The following is a 17007-nucleotide window of genomic DNA, read 5'->3' as shown; positions in this document are numbered from 1 at the left end:
CTGCCAGGGTGTCGAATGCGAGGGGCCGTACACGAACGTTCCCCCACGATTCTTTCCACCACCTCTTCACCCTTCTCGCCCTTCTCACCCCTCCCTCTCCCATCTTCGTCGCCACTGCGACCCCACCCCACCCACGGCGCACGTCGTCGTCCGTTTCCCCCCTCTGCGTCGCCGCGTAGAATGGCGGAGGCTGCTGGCAGAGCGCGTACGGATGCTGCCGTGACCTCGTGACCCCCGCCCGCGGCCCCGAGTTGCAGGGCTGCCCGCAGAGCTACGCGAGTAGCGGCGGTGAGGCCCCCTTACCTTGCTTATGCACTCCATTCGTTTCACGCATTGTTTATCGTCGTAACTTTATTACCCGCCACCTACTGGTAGAGGTCGCATACGGGTTTTGATTCCTTACCCGTACCTGTACCCGGCTGCACCAGGGTCGCAAACGGGTACCCGCAACCGTACCCGGCCGTACCCTACTCGATACCCGGCCGGGTACGGGTACCCGATTGCGACCTCTGTGATCAAGCCATGTTGCAGGCGCGGGTGGGTTGATTCTAGGAACTTGAATTGTGAGAAGAGACAAGACGTTGGGAAATAAGTGACAAACGGTTACTCACCATTGACTCACGGCCTACCCGTACCCGGCCGCACCAGGGTCGCAAACGGGTACCCGTACCTGTACCCGGCCGGGTACGGGTAGCCGGGTATTGGGTAAGGTATGGGTATCAGGTACCCGGTTGCAACCTCTGCCTACTGGACATCTGTGAAAAAGAGCTTCGTAGCCCATCGGATTTCTCCAGAATACAGATTCCGATTCCGATTCACTTCGCCAGTCGGGCGGGAGGGGGCGAGTCGGGAGGTTCGGGAGGACCGAATGATCGCGAACCTACTTTCCGTGCTGCCTCCAGACCCCGTGTGCGGACTTCCCCTGGACAGCGGCACCTGCTCTGATTGGTCGGCCAAGTGGTACTTCGTGGCCGACTCGTCCGTGTGCAACCGCTTCTGGCACAGCGGCTGCGGCGGCAACGGCAACCGCTTCGACTCGGAGGAGGAGTGCGTGAAGGCGTGCGCCCACGTCGGGGCGCACATGTCGCACCACGCCAGCGCCCACCACGGTGCCCAGCAGCACAACCAAGGCGGCCACAACGGCAACAACAATGGCCACGGCAGTGGAGGGAACAACAACAACAATGGCGGTCATGGTGGCGGTGGCGGTAATAGTGGCAGCCATGGCAATCAACAGGGCAGCCACTCCAGCAGCAGCAACAGCCAATACAGCTACACGTACACCAACTACAGGTGAGTGGCATGCTGGGTAATGAATGGAGCATGCTGGGTAATGGAGCTTTTCGATGTGGCTGAGAGACACCTTGAAAAATAATGGGTAATTCTGGGTCCATGTTATTATCCCTTCAACAAAGGTGACAAATGCTGCTGATTGTGCTCACGACGGAGCCTTTAAATACACGGCAGCACACGAGTAGTCGCCTCGGTACTGAGTCAGTAGCCACGTGGTCGTTGTGTAGATTTAATAGAATTATCGTTACAGTTTAACTCCTTTAGTCTGTGATGGAGTGGGGGGGGGCAGACTTTGCAGGTCCTGTCCTTAATCTACCCAATAACTACCGGGAACCGTTGATTAGTCGGTCACCCCCAAACTCTGCAATGTGGCTATGCCCCCCCCCTAGTATTGGGGCCTGCTGGATAATGCTACAACACAGTGGGCCTCTTGCAAACCTGCCACTGCTCTTCTTGGCAGCCACTACCGTCAAAACCGTGCGCAATCCGCACGCGCTAATGACGGAGCGCTGGGTTAGCGTACAGAGTTATGTGCGTGTCTATTTGTGAGAACAACTGTCGTTGCGTTAAACTTTACAGATTAATGACTAACAAATGAAGCCTCACTGAGTATCGAGACTGACGAGCCCACGGGCCCAGTCTCACCGATTGCTTCGGAGCGCTCCGGCTAACGTTGACCCCGTGCCCTCTCGCCGTGTCTTTCTTCGAGGGCTTTTACTGATGAATGCAAGCTGATAGACAAAACCGCTGGCTGCTACATTGTCGCATTTTGAGGGTCCTCTGAACCAGCGAGCTCTCCGCTCCCCCGACCGCCCACGGTGTTTAAAATCGTTCTCCGCATGCCGCTGTCCCCCGCCGCGTTGCCCGCGCCCTCGCCGACCCCGCCGTGGCCGCGCAGCACACGGGTGCTCAACCAGGACCCGGCGGTGGTGACGGCTCGGATCGGCCTCCCCGTGCAGCTGCACTGCTGGGTCGCCGGCAACGTGAGGCCCTCCATTGAGTGGCTGAAGGACGGGCGGCCTATCTCCGAGCAGAGCAGGTTCACACGTCATGCACGTCACCTTCACGCTCCCCCTGTTCATGGCGTCCGCCACACCGGTGGCACGGCCCTGAAAATCCTGGTGCATCACACGCACGGGTTATGACGTAACACTCGCCGTTTGCTCAGGGATGTATTTTATTGGCAGTTGCGCAAGCTGACTGGGTAATGTATCCCTGAGCCTCACAAACGTTATTGTGCCCTCCTGGCACGGTCGTATAGAGATAATAGACTATAAAACGATTAAAACTAGTGTTATTTTACAAGGTTAAACCCACTGAGCTCTATGGCTTTTTCTCAGAAGCAACCTGGCCACAATTGATATCTCAATGAAGTGGCTCATTATGTGGAAATGTATAGCAGCCAAATATTTTGAACGAACGTTGATTCTAAATGTGAAGGGAGAAACAGGAGGGCCCGGAGAAAAATCCACGCGACCACGGGGAGAACATGACCTCCTGTATACCAGGCAAGGTAGTTAACATCTCGCCACCGTGGCGCCCGAGTGCATTTGTGTAGGTATCTGTAAATGTGTGTGAACGTGCCCAACTACGTGCGTGGCCACGCATGTGCGGTTGATGTCGTTATCGTCGTCGTTGTTGTTGTTGTTTGTGCTTCTGCGGCGACGTGCCCGCCAACGCAGACGGTACACGGTGCTGTCCAACGGCACGCTGCAGGTTGCGGACGTCCTGCAGAGCGACAGCGGCCTCTTCACCTGCCGCGTCACCACCGCTCGCGGCACCAAATTCCGCAACATCAACCTCGTCATATCTGGTGCGTGACCGCGGGATTGTCTCGGGCGAGCCTCGCCGCCCGCCGTTTTGTGTTACCTCTTAAAAGGAAGATTTTGGCTTGGTGTTTACTTGGTGTGGTGTGTAAACATCAGCGCCGATCACACACCTACCCCCCCCTCCCCCCCATTGAAGCCGGCATGATCCGGGCCTTAATAGGTGCTCACTTATGGCGATTGCTCAAGAATTTGTGTGCGTTGGTCTGTACTACCTGTATGCATTTTATACTTATTTCGCACCGTACGTAACCGACCGTGCTTTATCGGCCTGTGGGCCCCAATGCCAATACCACCATCTGCACACTCGATCATCACACCGCCGGCTGTTACATTGTAGAATCACTACCTCGGCTGAATGGCCCAGGCTGTCCGAAATGAGCTTTCAGTTTTGTTAATGATAAAAATACTTAAAAGTTATAGTCTGGAAACAATACCTAAAATTATTTTGCCCACTCTTTAGGTCAGGTCATCCCCTCTCAAAAAGCGGTTGTGTTGTCTAGCTCTCCAATGTGCTGTTTGAGTCGCACCGTGTGGCACGATGTCCGACGCTTTGCTTCACTGGGTGTGAGCTTTCAAATCCCATTTCCGAAGAAGCCACGTGCGTGGAAAAGTTTGGGCATGATGCCGAACAACGCGCGGTATGACCCGAATACAAAGCGGAGAGCGATTCCTTGCTTGTGATGATATATTTGCTTCCTCTTGTTCCGCAGCTCTAAGTGGAACGGTAAACACGCCTTAAAGACGCCAGTCGTGTAGTGCGCCACTCTGACTTGCATCGGTGACGCGCGCAGGTGAGCTGCGCATCGTGAAGGCCCCGAGCAGCATGCACGTGTCGGAGGGTCAGCACGTGGAGCTGCCCTGCACGGCCTCCGACAAACGGGCCTTCATCCAGTGGACACGGTACTTGGATGCGCCTTTGGATACACACTGCTCTTTGTATTTTTGGTGACCCAGGCTACTGTCGCAGGTTGAGAAATCAGTCTCGTGATTTCTCAACCTGGGTTAAACAAATTCACGTGAAGCTCGAAACGTAACGCCGAGAGAGAGAGAGCGAGCGAGCGACCGAGCGTTCATCTCCCTCTGCGTGTCACCTTCCCCGCTCCCCGCATCCGCCGCGCCGCCACCGCGCACAGGGACGACGTGGAGGTGCAGCTGTCGGAGGGGCGCGCTGCGCTGGGCGCCGACGGCGAGCTGGTGCTCTTCTCGGCTCGCGCCGGCGACTCGGGCCGCTACGCGTGCGTGGCGACGCTGGGAGGAATCGTGGCGCGCTCGCCGCCCGCCGACCTGCTGGTCGGGGCCACCGCCCGGCGGCCCATCAACGTCCGCTGGAGCCAACGGCGCGGGAAGAGGGAGAAGCCGAGGCGCGCGCTGGGCCAGAGGGAGAGGGCGCACGGGGTCGCCCGTAGGGTATGATGCGCGACGGGACGGCCGGAGCGTCGGAGCGGTCCGCTACCGACTCGGGCGGGTCCTCGCGTCCTCGCGAGCGTGCGCGAATGCGGCTGCGCGATGGGAAACACTGTGGGCAGGATTTGATCAGGCTTCGTACGTCGCGAAATCAAATTACTTACGATTGTCGCGAGCGTAGCGATGTCGGCGCAATTTGAATTTTGCATTTGTCGCATTTTTGTGCTTTGACGTACTTCCGAGCATGAATGAAGATCGATCAAAAGTTGTTAATTTGCATGAAACGCAACATAAACCTGCCATGAATCTTATTGCAACTTTACAATCTATAACGCTTATAATGCTGACAGAGAGTGATGATGTCATAACCACCAGGCTGTCAGTTTATTCGGAAATCATCTTACAAAACACAATTTTATTGGGTCATTGCGATGTTTTTCTTTATGTAAAGTTTTGTGAAAAAATATATCCTGGGTGCTTCAAAAAAATGTCACCATTTATATAGAACTATCGTTTTTATTGGAAAAATAACCGATAATAAACATAACAAATGTATGTTAATAGCTTCAAAACGTCAAAGAGTCTCCACTTCTTGGCCATCATTGTCAACACGCGCCTGGAATCTTCTCCAGGTGGTCTCCAGAGCTCGGAGGCATATTTATTGTGTTATTGTTGCAAATTCTCGAAAGTGGTTACATTTTTTTGAAGCACCCTATATTAAAAAAAAACATAATTAGCTACAATAATCACGATACGATCCCTAGCAAAACAAACTAAACAAATATATTTGAGTTTATGTCGCTTGATATATTGTAGTATCTTGTCACGGGAAACCTTATTCTGATAAAAAAAATATATACACAGTTTGTAGCGGGCGGGCTTTTCACACGCCAGAGAATGTTTCTTTTCCAGTTGGTGGAAAAAACGTCACTGTCCGTCACTAACGATTGGGAAAATCGCCTGGCTTAACGATTCTTAAGCTCCAGTTCCCGTCACTCACCCCCACGGTGCAGCTGTCGGCGATGACCCAATCGTCAGGTGCATGCAGAGTGTCACGAATTAGAAGTGCACTGTCACAGCTGGAATGCTGCATTGTGGGGCATTGCGAGGACTGGACTTTGAGAATCTCTGGCCTAGGTGATGCATTTTTTAACCATTTCCTCACAATGCAAATCTTGGCTTAGTGTAGTTTTTCAGTTTTCAATCCGAGCAATTATTTGTTATGTTCACACTGATAACTGTGCTGTATCACTGCGTGCGCTCTCACAATTGTGCCGCGCACGTCTGATGTGTGTTTTCTGTTTTAGTCGCATCGCATGTTGTGTGGCCAAAATGTCTGACGATTTGGAACTGCGCTGCGTATTATTTGAATGTCATCGTTGTGCAGTCGCTGGCCATCAGTGACATTTTCCGTAATCTCACCAGTATTTCAACACTATTCACTTGAGTGTTTTAAATCTACATCAGTCACGGCAGCATCATTTTCTATGAATAAGTTAAGATTTTCTTAAAATGTCCCCCCCCCACCAATTATCTTGCAATTGTGTTATTGCTATCTTGGTGTGAGGTGACTAAATTCGAATTTGGAACTCTTCAGCGAGCAGTGCACCACCCTGTGCCAGGCAATGGCCATGCCAGGTGACTTCACCTGAGTAGATTACTTTATCGACATTAGTGGTCCATCTTTGTAAGGGAACTTGATTTTTTTTTTAAGTGTGTTCTTTTAACTTTAAGCATTGGGCGTCTAATTCATGTTTTTGTGGCATTCCTGTGTGCACCAGTAGCCAGTGCTCTTGCGCTAGGCTTACAAGGCCGGTAAAGGCCTCATCTAGGTTTGGCCTACGGGAAGCACAAGGCCATTGAATCCACTCCCAACGGTGGAGATTGCCTCCTCAACATTTGACCAGAGATTGATCGCAGCTCTGAAGGGTGTGTGCACGGGTGCCCAACTCATCCTCTGTCAGTGTTCGGCAGGGCATCATTTGAGCCGGAGCTGTCCGAGGCTGAGATGCTGAAAATATTTTTCTGCTCCCTCTTACCTCCGCTATTGGGGGATAACGGCGGTGGTCTGGGGGGGGGGGGTTGGGGTTTGGGGGGACCCCGGAAGATAATCCGTGAGGAATTAAGCCCCCGGTGTTGGGTGTGATTGGACACGTATGTTGTATGTATATTGAACTTCTTTCGCACCGTATGTAGCCAACTGCACTAATCGGAGGCGCGACACATCAGTCGTGGTGATATTTCGTTTTGTGCATTTTTTTTTTATTTTGGCTTCTATTAACCTATTTTTGAAATCGTGTCTCCCGCAAATTGGCTTGCATGCTAATTTATAGTGACGATGTAACCACTATAAATCGGATATCAGCTAGTTTGCAGGTGCTAGGTAGATTGATGCATCACAGGAATTGGCTCGTGATGATGACAGTTGTTTTTTTGGCTGGTGATGATGCAGTTCTGCCTTTAGGCATGTCATGATGAATCGAACCATCAATGGAAATTGGTGAGCCATTAGAAATATCACATGTGCACGTGCTCATGTGTGCGAGCGGAGGATGGTTGGGGCCTGTGTGTGGTGGTTAGCGCAACTGCGTGTTCAACCCAGCAACCTGAGTTCAATTCCTGGCCATGGCTAAAAGCCAGTGGAGAAAATCTGCACCAATCCTGGGCCTCAGCCTTCAATGACTACCTAGTGCGGTGTGTAAACAATAGCACTGGAGAAACAAAGGCGGCTGGGCATGGTGCTGACGACGCCATCTCCCTTGTGCACCGTGCTGGCCTTAATAGGCGCTCGCTAACAGCACTCGCCCCCCCCCCCACCAGTCTGTGAAAGGCTACACGAGGGATATTTGCGCATCGGTAGGAGACGCTATTATGGGAAAGATTTTAGGTTAAGGATTAGATTTTTAAAAATCCTTATATTTTAGGCTTTTCTTTTCCTGTAAGATGAGCTGAGATGGAAAGGACTGTGTTTTGCCTGCGTTTCGAGAAATGCCGTCACCGGTGACTTTCTTCGTTTGATTTCTTTATTGTGCTGAAAAGTACGAGGTATTTAATTAATTTTCTTAAATTTCCACCACCCCCCCCCCGACTTCTGTCCACCCAGCATTATGAATGAGTTACACCACAGAGAGTGGATTGGCAGGTCGCGTTTGGTGGGGTAAAAGTGCCGGTGCTTCCACCTCTTCCAGTGTGGAAGATGTCTCCGGTCGGTGTGGAAGAGTAGGCCAAACAGCCTCTGAAGGGGTTCTTCAAGAGCCCCCTCGAGCAAAGACATCATCCGCCAGCAGCAGTGCGAGCAAGCATTTGGAGGGCCGCACCTTTATCTTTTTCCGACTTAATTCTTTAAAGTGTAACGGGAATATAACGTTGGATTTGAGCGTCACCTTCTGAGCGTGTGTCGTTATTTCCGAGCTTGTTGCATTGTGCGTACGGCCGAGTTGAGCTTGCGGGTGGCATCACCGAAGGTGACGTGGAGAGATGTACATATTGTTCGTTCGAGTTGTGTTATGGAACGCCGTCGAGAGATGCAACAATGTGAATTTCGACCGGGTGTATTCGGTGGCAAGTCTGCGCAAGGATGAGCGGTGTAAACAGTCAACGGCGGCGTGTTTGACAATAGCGTCTGAAAGTAAGCTGGGAGGGAAAGGAAAACAAACCCAGCGTGCAGTTTAAAAACGATTTCAAGTGCTTATATTTTTTTATTTTTCAAACGTTTTATTTTCATTTTAATCCGTGTATTCAACAAAGGCAAAATAATCCCGTGGCTGAGCGCCAAACGGAAAATTAAAAAAATCCCTTAAAACACATTTTTTTGCCAAGATGCACGCGCTTGCACGCCTAGTACCCTCACATGTACGTACCTTGTAATTTCTTTTTAGAAAAAAAAAATATCTGTAAATTCACCTCCGTTTGCCGTTTAAATAAATAACTTTTCACACTACAGTGCCGTCATCGTGTTCTTGAGTGGCCCGCTCGCACTTTAAAGCCTCGCCTGCAGTCCCTTCCGATTGCCCCCGGTCAGGGGGGGGGGGGGGAATAGAAGCGTTGAGCCAAAGCCATTGGCGCTGTCACACCACCCACAGTAGCCTCTTTGTCCCCAGCATCCGAATGGGACCCCCTTTCCTTCACAAACCAGTGGTTGTCAAACTCCCCACGTTGTGACCACGATGTTTTTTCTGTCTTCCCCCCCCACCTCCCCCGTCATTCTATCCAAGTTGTGCAATGGGTGTCATCGCCATGCCACGAAGCATCCCATTTGGAAATCTCACGGAGCCAGCGCATCACCCCTTGCATTAGAGAACGGCCTACAGCAGCATAAGAAGGAGGAGGAGGAGGTGGTGTCGTGCAACAGCTACTTCTGGGTATCCCTTCCCGTGATCTCTTATCCACACTTGGTGGGGTGGGCGTGGCGGCACTTTCCAACTTGCCCTGCTACAGAGAGGAGAAGAAACCCGACATGAGCAGCACAGCTGGGCTACTGCAGTGGAACAACAAGCAGACGGCTCCCGAGCCGCACCAGGCTGGCTTGGCAAGGCCCCAGCGTGGCGGCCATAACGCAGGCGAGAGGTTCGCTTCACCGTGGCCGATTTAAATTTAGATCAGCTCTGCCCAATCGGGCTCACGAGGTCGTCCTGGGGCAAAATGGCAATGAGATGGATTTAGTTTTGTAAAGTCTTCATCTCCCCCCCCCCTACGGCCGCTTACTCCGCACTGCTGTGCATCCCGGAGTGGGTTACGGCAAGAGGAAGCGAAGTGGAAGCGTTGGAGGAGTCGATGCCTGAGGGCTCGCGTCGTAGCACGGCATAAAAACAGACGTTCCGGAAGCTTCTGGAGCGAGGCGTCAAAATATATTAACACCGACAACAAGATCCGAGAGGTTACTGTGTTACTGCATTACATATGAAAGCTCGATAATTACCGTACTCCCGACGACACACGAGTGTTCATCGCGCTCGGCAAACACACACAGACGTTAAATATATCGTAGTAGTAGCGTAATAGTTCGAGTATTAATAGAGATTGCAATATATTTTGGCACCGAAATAAAAGAGAAAACACATTTTGGTCGTACAACACAATGACTGTCAGTGCCTTTGTCTTAAATTTGGCTTCGAATGCATTAGCGTTTTGATCAATCGATCTTTATTTTTACGTGCCAATATCGCCCTCTGTAAAGTAGGCATGGGTGCACGTTGCAGCAGAACAGGAACGGTACAGGGGGCACGGAGCAACAGGAATGAAGTGAAAAAGCAAACTGCTCGTTCGAGTTCCTGTTCGTTCGACACTGCAGTGATGCTACGAGAGGGCATTTGAAGTCATCGCATGTCAGCGATTATTATTGTTGCTTGCTCACGCACGCGACACTCGCCCTCTTTTACTCAGATTATTCATAAACTGAGGTCACACAACTTGTGATACAATAATAATAATATACAGGGATTAATATTTTTCTCCCTTTTTTGTATTTTTTTTTTAAATACGGTAAAACTAAAGCTATGACCGGTTATAACTTATAAATAACGTACAATAATACACATCATATGCCTTGCTCCAATACTGACAAACAGCAGCTTTGGTAATACAACTGCAGTCTCACCATGGACCTATAACTTAACATGCAAAAACAAAGCTTTGCTTCCCACATGTCCCGAAAGACGAGTGTATATTTATATATTCTATATATATAAAAACCTCACCAACAAAGTGACCATTGAGCAGCCCCGTAACGTCGCAGAAGGAAGGGAGTGGGCTGAGCCTTCTGCTCGTAAATTCTCAAATTTGTTCGAAGTTGAACATCGGCTGCGTTGTACCTCCCCCCCGACCCCCTGAGTTTTGGGACGCCCCCCACCTTCATACGAGGTCACGCTACAGGCCTGCCGCTGAGACGACGCAGTTCCCTTCCTGCCCCGCACGCACCCACGCGCGACGCACGCCGGGCCGACGTCAGCATCACAGGCGAATCTCGAAGGTTTTGAACGCGTCCGCGCAGAAGGGGTCGCCCCTCGGGGGGCCGAGGCACGACTTGTGGCTGTCGGCCTGCGCCGCGGCCCAGCGGCTCTCAAACGAGTCCACCTGCGGCAGCGCGGGGGGGCGCGGCGCGCCGGCGTACGCCGCCGGCACCGGCGAGTCGCGCGGGGCCCAGGACGCCGGGCCGCCGACGCCGCCGCCACCAAACACCGCGGTCGTCTGGCGGGACGCGAAGACGGCGCCCGTGGCGGGTCGCGCCGCGCCCGCTGCCGACGCCACCTTCGGCGACCCCGTCTTGCTGAAGACCGACGCGGCCATTTGCGACGGCGTCATCCCCGTGCGATGCTGCTGCTGCTGGTGCTGGAGCAGAGGGGACGAGTACGGGCCCGTGTGGGCCGTCGTTGGCAGCGCCGCCGGAGGGGCCTGGTAGCGGGGGGCCGCAGGCAGCGGCAGCAGCACGGCCGCCGCCACCGCCGGGCACGACGCCGGCGGCGAGCGCGGCGTCAGCGGCGAGGGGCACGGCGTGGTGACGGCGCGTGCCACGTCCGCCAGCCACTGCTCCGCCTCGGACAGGCTCATCGGCTTTACCCCGGCAAACGTCGCCATCTCGCGAGCAGCCACGGGGGCCCAGGGGACGTTCCCTGCACGGCGGGATCGGAAGGAGGAGCGCGCGAGAGCGAGAGGATAAGAGAGAGAATGAGAGATTGCGCTAATTGCAAATTTGTAATTGCGCACACGAGTCGAAATAGAATGAGTCATCGACGCTTTCACGGAAAAGTGTAGTTTTTTGTCAAACTAAGGTGTTTGTTCAATTAATGTGACGCTTGAAATAGCCGCAAGGAGCAAACGGTTCTGCTTCCAGTTAAAAATATCTCGGTCACCGACTGTGGCGTTGATGGAATGGATTTGGCACGGCCTGAAAAAGGCTCAAGGAGATGCAGGGAGAGTCTGGGGCAAGGGCAACGGAGGCAGCTGTCTGAGATTTTTCGGAGTTACGCTCAGAGCGGCCGTTAAGAGTTTGATATTCATTTTTGCAGTATATTTGTTTAGAGAAATATATCTCAAATAAAATGTAATTCGATTTTTTTTCATGATGAATCTTACAATTACCCTATCCACAATATTACGTCACCTCACGTGTATTATTCAAAATGTTCTGTTCACGTTTTCAAAAGCCAAGCATCGTCACTTTTTGCCGGTAAGTCCATCTGCGCAACCCCCCGCGATTAAACCGGTAGTCTCAGCTCATTCACCAATAATTGCGCAGAAAAAAACTTTCATTTGGCTTTCTTTCACGTAAGTGAGTCAAAAATAACTGCAAACTCGATAAGTGCACTCGACAGGATTTCAGAAGGTCTGCGATATCTACTTTCGCGGGCTGTTCCCTCCCGTCGGATGGCGCATTTGTGTGCGAGAGTTATGAGTGGATATTTGATCCAATGCCCATGACACCGAGTGTACGAACTGGAAGTTTGGTCAATGTTAGAATCGTCTTGGAATGTAACAAAGCAATTGAAGCGGGGCGATAGCTCTTGTATCAATCTCACTTCAAGAATTTGACACACGTGTGAATCAGGGCATGTGTAAAATCAAACAGCGACCGATTGCTGCATCGGGAGCCATTAGAGCCTACTTCTGGGTACGTGTTCACGGTTGCGCTGAATAGTCCTCCGATGTGTCGTCGGGGTCGTACCGCGTGTCGTTCGGCACGATGCCCGACGTTTCACTTCATGTACCGGGAGCTCCTTCGGGGTGCCAAATAATTTAGTTCCCGATTCCTTCGTTTTTTCCCGATTTCACGTCAGACAAAAACCCTAAAACGCAATGGAGAGGGTCGAACCTGCCGCAGGGGAGGCCATGCGGGGGGGCCCGCTGTCTGCCGACGGGGAGTAGAAGGGGTCGCTTGGGGGGCTTGGCGCCAGCCTCGTTGAGTTCATCTGGGCGCAGAGCGCGTCCACGTGCCCGCCAACCTCCACTGTTCCTGTAGCCACGCACGCACACACACCCGTTACTGAGTTTATTTCCTATTGAAGGTAGTTTACAGGGCTTTGTCCACCTGCTGCTGAGGGCAGGTCCCTTCACGCTGTGCCTGGTCGGTCATGGGGATTGTTTTGACCATACTTTTTTTTAAACACAGACGTGAAAAATGTACTCGACTTTTTCACGGCAACAAAGTTCCGTGAATCAACAAAAAACACAAAAGCTAAGTGTGCACATGGCGACTCCGAATATTTCTTTTTTTTTACTTCTCACAACTTCCCTTTAACAAAGAGAGCCCTGTTGAAACTAAACAACGATAATGTGCACCTCCTATATTTCAGTTGGCTCATTCGCAAATACATTCACCCCAGCATAATTAGCGGATATAACTGAGATTCCCCATATACCTGGGATTTGAACAGAAATAATAAAAGCATGGCAATTGTTTTTGAAACGAAGCAGCTTTTAGAAGAAAGAAAAAATTAACCGGTAAAAACAAAGTTTTTCACTATAAATCCTTTATATGCGTTGCGGCTAGAGTCCTCTCGTCCTCTGGCTTGAGATGGCTGCCACCTATGGGTCAGATGATTGCCTGCCACCATTAAGCAATTGGTAATTAAATATAATTTATTTTTTCCTAAAAAGTGTAAAAAATTTTAAACAAAATTTTCACGAAAATAAATTGTCACGCACAACGAGTCTGTGTGCAAAATGTCAGCTCGATTGGATCACGGGAAGTGGGTTAAAAAACGACCGAAAGATTTGCACGGTCGTAAGCGCGCAAGCAAGCAAGCAAGTGAACTTAATATAAAGGATTTAAAAATAAGAATAAAATACGTGTGTAGGCCAGGTCAGCGATGGGGTTGTGTGGCCCTCCATTCTCGTTAAAGATCCAATCCCATTTCAAGCCCAAGTGATGCCCAATTTTAAACTGGGGGATTCTAATCAGGAGCCTTAACCGCACATCATCATCTCATCATCATCATCATAAGCAAGTCATGATCGATCCACCGTTGGACGAAGGCCGGTTGGACAGATAGTGCAGCACCCTCCCGGTATGCACGGACGCAACTAAAGCATCTGTACTTTCATCGGACACGCGTTACTACACAGCGAACGGGAAAAACCCCATGACGGCCTCACCGACAGAAAATCCGCAGTCCGCGCTGTCGAGTCCCGAACGGCGCTGCAGCGTGGACGGCAGCTCGTCCAGGCGCAGCGACAGCTGCCGCTTGAAGGGCGACGAGCCCTGCACCAGCGCCGGGAATCCGCGGAAGGAGCCCTGGCGCGCCATCTGCTCGAGCGGCGCGCGCCGCCGCGGGATAGCGCACGTGGCCGCTCCCCAGCTGCCCGCCGCAGCCGCCGCCACGACGACGCCAGCGGCGGTGGCGGTCGCGGGAGACGGCGGCGAGGACGGCGACGGCGTGGCCGGCGGGGAGCGGCCGTCCGGGGACGGCGCCGTCTCGACGGCGGGCCTCGGGCGGTCGCTCGCCGTGCACAGGGCGCCGTTGGCCACGCCGCAGTCGCTGGCCGCTGCGGGTCCGACGCGGGTCGGGGACGGGGGGGGGAGAAGACGGGGCAGCGTTAATGGCCGGCTCGATGCGGTTGTGGAGAGGGCTTTATTTATGGTTGCGGCGAACGACGGCAACGTTTGCGGTGAGAGTTGAAGGAGAACGTCTCACCGGACCAGCGCGAGGGGAGAACTACATGTCAATGCGTTTTAGCCGTGGATTATTACGCCACTGAGAAAAAACTGAGACTTTTAATATCCCCGGGGAGGACTAAGAGATTACCGGGGACAGATTCCTCAATAAAGAGGATGATCCGGGGGGGGGGGGGGGGGGAACCAGGGTAGGTGGCGACCAGGGTGATCTTCTTCTTTCTTTCGAATGGCTCCTGATGTAGGTGCAGAGCAACAACTACAGCCCAGATAACGGCGTCAGGAGCAGCGGAGTGGCATCGCCGCGATGTCTCCTCCGCATTTTGTGGATCGTGCATCGCGTCGTTACATGATGTGACCTCGGCGAGCCGCGCATTCGTTCTCGAGGGGTGCGCCGCTTACGCTTGTCATCCTCGGAGCCGCCGCCGCCACCGCGGTGGTGGTGGCGGTGGTGGTGGCGGTGGACTCCGTCGGCGCCGCCGCTGCCGTCCGCGGTGAGGCCGCCAGGGGAGCGCGCGCCGCGGAAGGAGCCCTCGCGCATGAAGCTGGTGCGGTCGACGTCGAACGTGGCGGTGACGCCGCACTCCTTCTCGCGCCGCTGCTTGCGCTCCAGGCACACGGTGAAGGCGCAGCCCACCGCGTGACTCAGCCGCTCCCCCTGCTCAAATAGCGGACGAGTGAACGGTTAAACGACGGATTGTAACAGCTGCGCAATCGCCGTCGTCATCATCATCGTCATCATAATTGGCAGTGATGAATCACGGAGGGACACAGCTGGGAAAGAATCGATTCTTTTCTGGTTCAGTTTTCAGCGTCGCAGTGTTATTCCCATATTTTTCTACCTTGTTTGTACAGTTTGCTATTCCCATTTGCCTAAATGTAGCATTAGCACGTAATTTGCACCGGATGTGCATACACGCTAATTTCTGTGATTCCATCGTTAGTCTTGACGACCGGCCATTATCCGTTACAGCACAGCCGAGAGGGCATCCACCGTGGAGATGGAGCGACAATGAGCCCATGTGCAGGAGCTAGATGGATGAGGGATGGTGATGGCTTGAGGAGGCCTTCATCCAGCGGTGTATAGATCATGGCTAATGATGACGAGAACTGAAGAATAATATGAATCGATGTATCGTCACACTCCTGTAGTGCTGATCTATCCGATTACTTAATTAATCGATTACACTACCTATTAACGGTTCAATTACTTGACTAATCGGATGACAAGAAAATATTGCGCCAATGAACGGGAGGTGATGGGCGGAGTTTGATGACCTCATCGGCATTACCAGCCGCGTCGAGCTGGGAGTGGCTTATAGGGGTTTCCCACCTTTGGGAGGCTGGATGTGGGGGGGGGGGTCTCTATTTGTAAAGGGACCAGAGTCATTGACGACAGTAATGAAACAAAATAGACGAGCAGACCATGCCTCCTTCTATAATCAGCCTCTCCACACAAGAAACAAAAAAACACTTCTTACGCAACCCTTTGGCCCAAAGGCTTTCTGGGAGTGAATCATTTCAGCAGCATTGATTCAGCACAAGCAGACTCTGGACTGGCTTCGGCCACACGTCGTCTCACCAACAGCCAGGCCCGCCGGAAGCAACACTGGCGAACTGCCAGATGTCACAAGCAAGGACCCTCCCTTCTACTGGTAGGAACCTCCTGGTTACACCAGCCCACAGGGGATTATTGTGTCCGTCCGTCCGTCGTGCATCCAAAAATGGGAGGGGTGGGGCTGGGTGGAGAGGGGAGGGTGGGGAGGGGCTGGGTGGGGAGGGTGGGGAGGGGCTGGGTGGGAAGGGGAGGGTGGGGAGGGGCTGGGTGGGGAGGGTGGGGCTGGGTGGGGGGTGGGAGGGGTGGGGCTGGGTGGGGAGGGGAGGGGCTGGTCACCCCGTGGTGCCCTTATAAAACTCAACGTTTAACCTACTCACGCCGGCTTGTGCCCGCCCTCACAGTCGGGCATATTTGCGGAATACACCACGCCGCCGTTGACTCTGACCGTTGACCGAGCAACCCAACGTTCCTACCAGCTCCCTCTGCAGGAATGTGTAATATATGGGTCCTGGATATTCATTCCTAGAGGGTCCTACGGGTCCTAGCGATGTAGTCATTTACGATGTTTAGCCAATGAATTAATGAATCATCTCAGCACTGCACCCCTGTTACTAAGCATACAGCACACGTACATGGCTGACCCCCTTCCCCCAAAGTCCCGTTGACCTCCAGTCTAACCAGCGCCCCCCCCTCCCTCTCTGCACCACCCCAGCCTCAACCCTCGTCTCACTGTGGAGCAGCTCACCGAGTCGCGAGCGGCCATGAAGCAGTGGCACATCCAGCGGCGCGTCGTGCCGTCGCGGCATATGTAGGAGAAGGCTCGCTCGAGGTTCCGGTCGGGCGCGCAGAATGACACCTTCTCGATCAGCTGGTCGACGATGAGGTCCTGCAGAGGAGCGGTCAGTGCCGACGCGTTACGCGCTGTCATTGCGACCGAGATCGAGGTGTCATCGTGGCCAAAGACATTGACGCCACCGCTAACTCCTTCTCGCCAACGCGATCCATCCTTTGGCAGATCTGGCAGCCGCTACCACGCAGGAGACACGTGACTTCCATCATCTCCCCGTACAAGTCTCCCACTGTGAACGTCTCTCGCCACGGTGGCTAGGAGATGTTAACTACCTCGCCTGGTATGCAGGAGACCGTGGGTTCGATCCCGACCCTGACCACTGGTATATATTTTGATGTGGATTTTTCTCCGGGTCTTCTCTTTTTTTACTTTCACATTTAGAAACACGCGTTTAGAGTATTTGGCTGCTATACATGTCCACATGATGAGCCACTTCGTGGAGCTATCATTTGTGGCCAGACTGCTT

The 17007-nt window shown here is 52.8% G+C and overlaps 2 protein-coding genes across 6 annotated transcripts in view; one reads left to right on the top strand and one right to left on the bottom strand.

Annotated features, from left to right (window-relative positions):
* The window catches only part of LOC144933614 (papilin-like), a 56110-nt gene extending 47553 nt beyond the window's left edge, over nucleotides 1-8557 (top strand). For all 3 annotated transcript variants that reach the window (XM_078858598.1, XM_078858599.1, XM_078858597.1), the window contains exons 20-25: nucleotides 180-288; nucleotides 903-1293; nucleotides 2192-2332; nucleotides 2976-3106; nucleotides 3914-4022; nucleotides 4256-8557. In XM_078858598.1, coding sequence (XP_078714724.1) covers nucleotides 180-288; nucleotides 903-1293; nucleotides 2192-2332; nucleotides 2976-3106; nucleotides 3914-4022; nucleotides 4256-4535 — 1161 coding nt within the window. In that variant the 3' untranslated portion in view covers nucleotides 4536-8557. The remainder of the gene's footprint in view (nucleotides 1-179; nucleotides 289-902; nucleotides 1294-2191; nucleotides 2333-2975; nucleotides 3107-3913; nucleotides 4023-4255) is intronic.
* The window catches only part of LOC144933615 (numb-like protein), a 67595-nt gene continuing 58802 nt past the window's right edge, over nucleotides 8215-17007 (bottom strand). For 2 of the 3 annotated variants that reach the window (XM_078858601.1, XM_078858600.1), the window contains exons 5-9: nucleotides 16437-16577; nucleotides 14536-14794; nucleotides 13617-14006; nucleotides 12334-12474; nucleotides 8215-11134 (exon numbers count right to left, since the gene is read on the bottom strand). In XM_078858601.1, the coding sequence (XP_078714727.1) occupies nucleotides 10476-11134; nucleotides 12334-12474; nucleotides 13617-14006; nucleotides 14536-14794; nucleotides 16437-16577 (1590 nt within the window). In that variant the 3' untranslated portion in view covers nucleotides 8215-10475. The remainder of the gene's footprint in view (nucleotides 11135-12333; nucleotides 12475-13616; nucleotides 14007-14535; nucleotides 14795-16436; nucleotides 16578-17007) is intronic. The other variant, XM_078858602.1, reaches the window with a different exon arrangement.

Source organism: Lampetra fluviatilis, chromosome 7, assembly GCF_964198595.1.
Source record: "Lampetra fluviatilis chromosome 7, kcLamFluv1.1, whole genome shotgun sequence".
Classification (NCBI taxonomy): Eukaryota; Metazoa; Chordata; class Hyperoartia; order Petromyzontiformes; family Petromyzontidae; genus Lampetra; species Lampetra fluviatilis.
The sequence above is the reverse complement of the archived record's forward strand: the minus strand, read 5'-3'. Positions and strand labels throughout refer to the sequence as shown.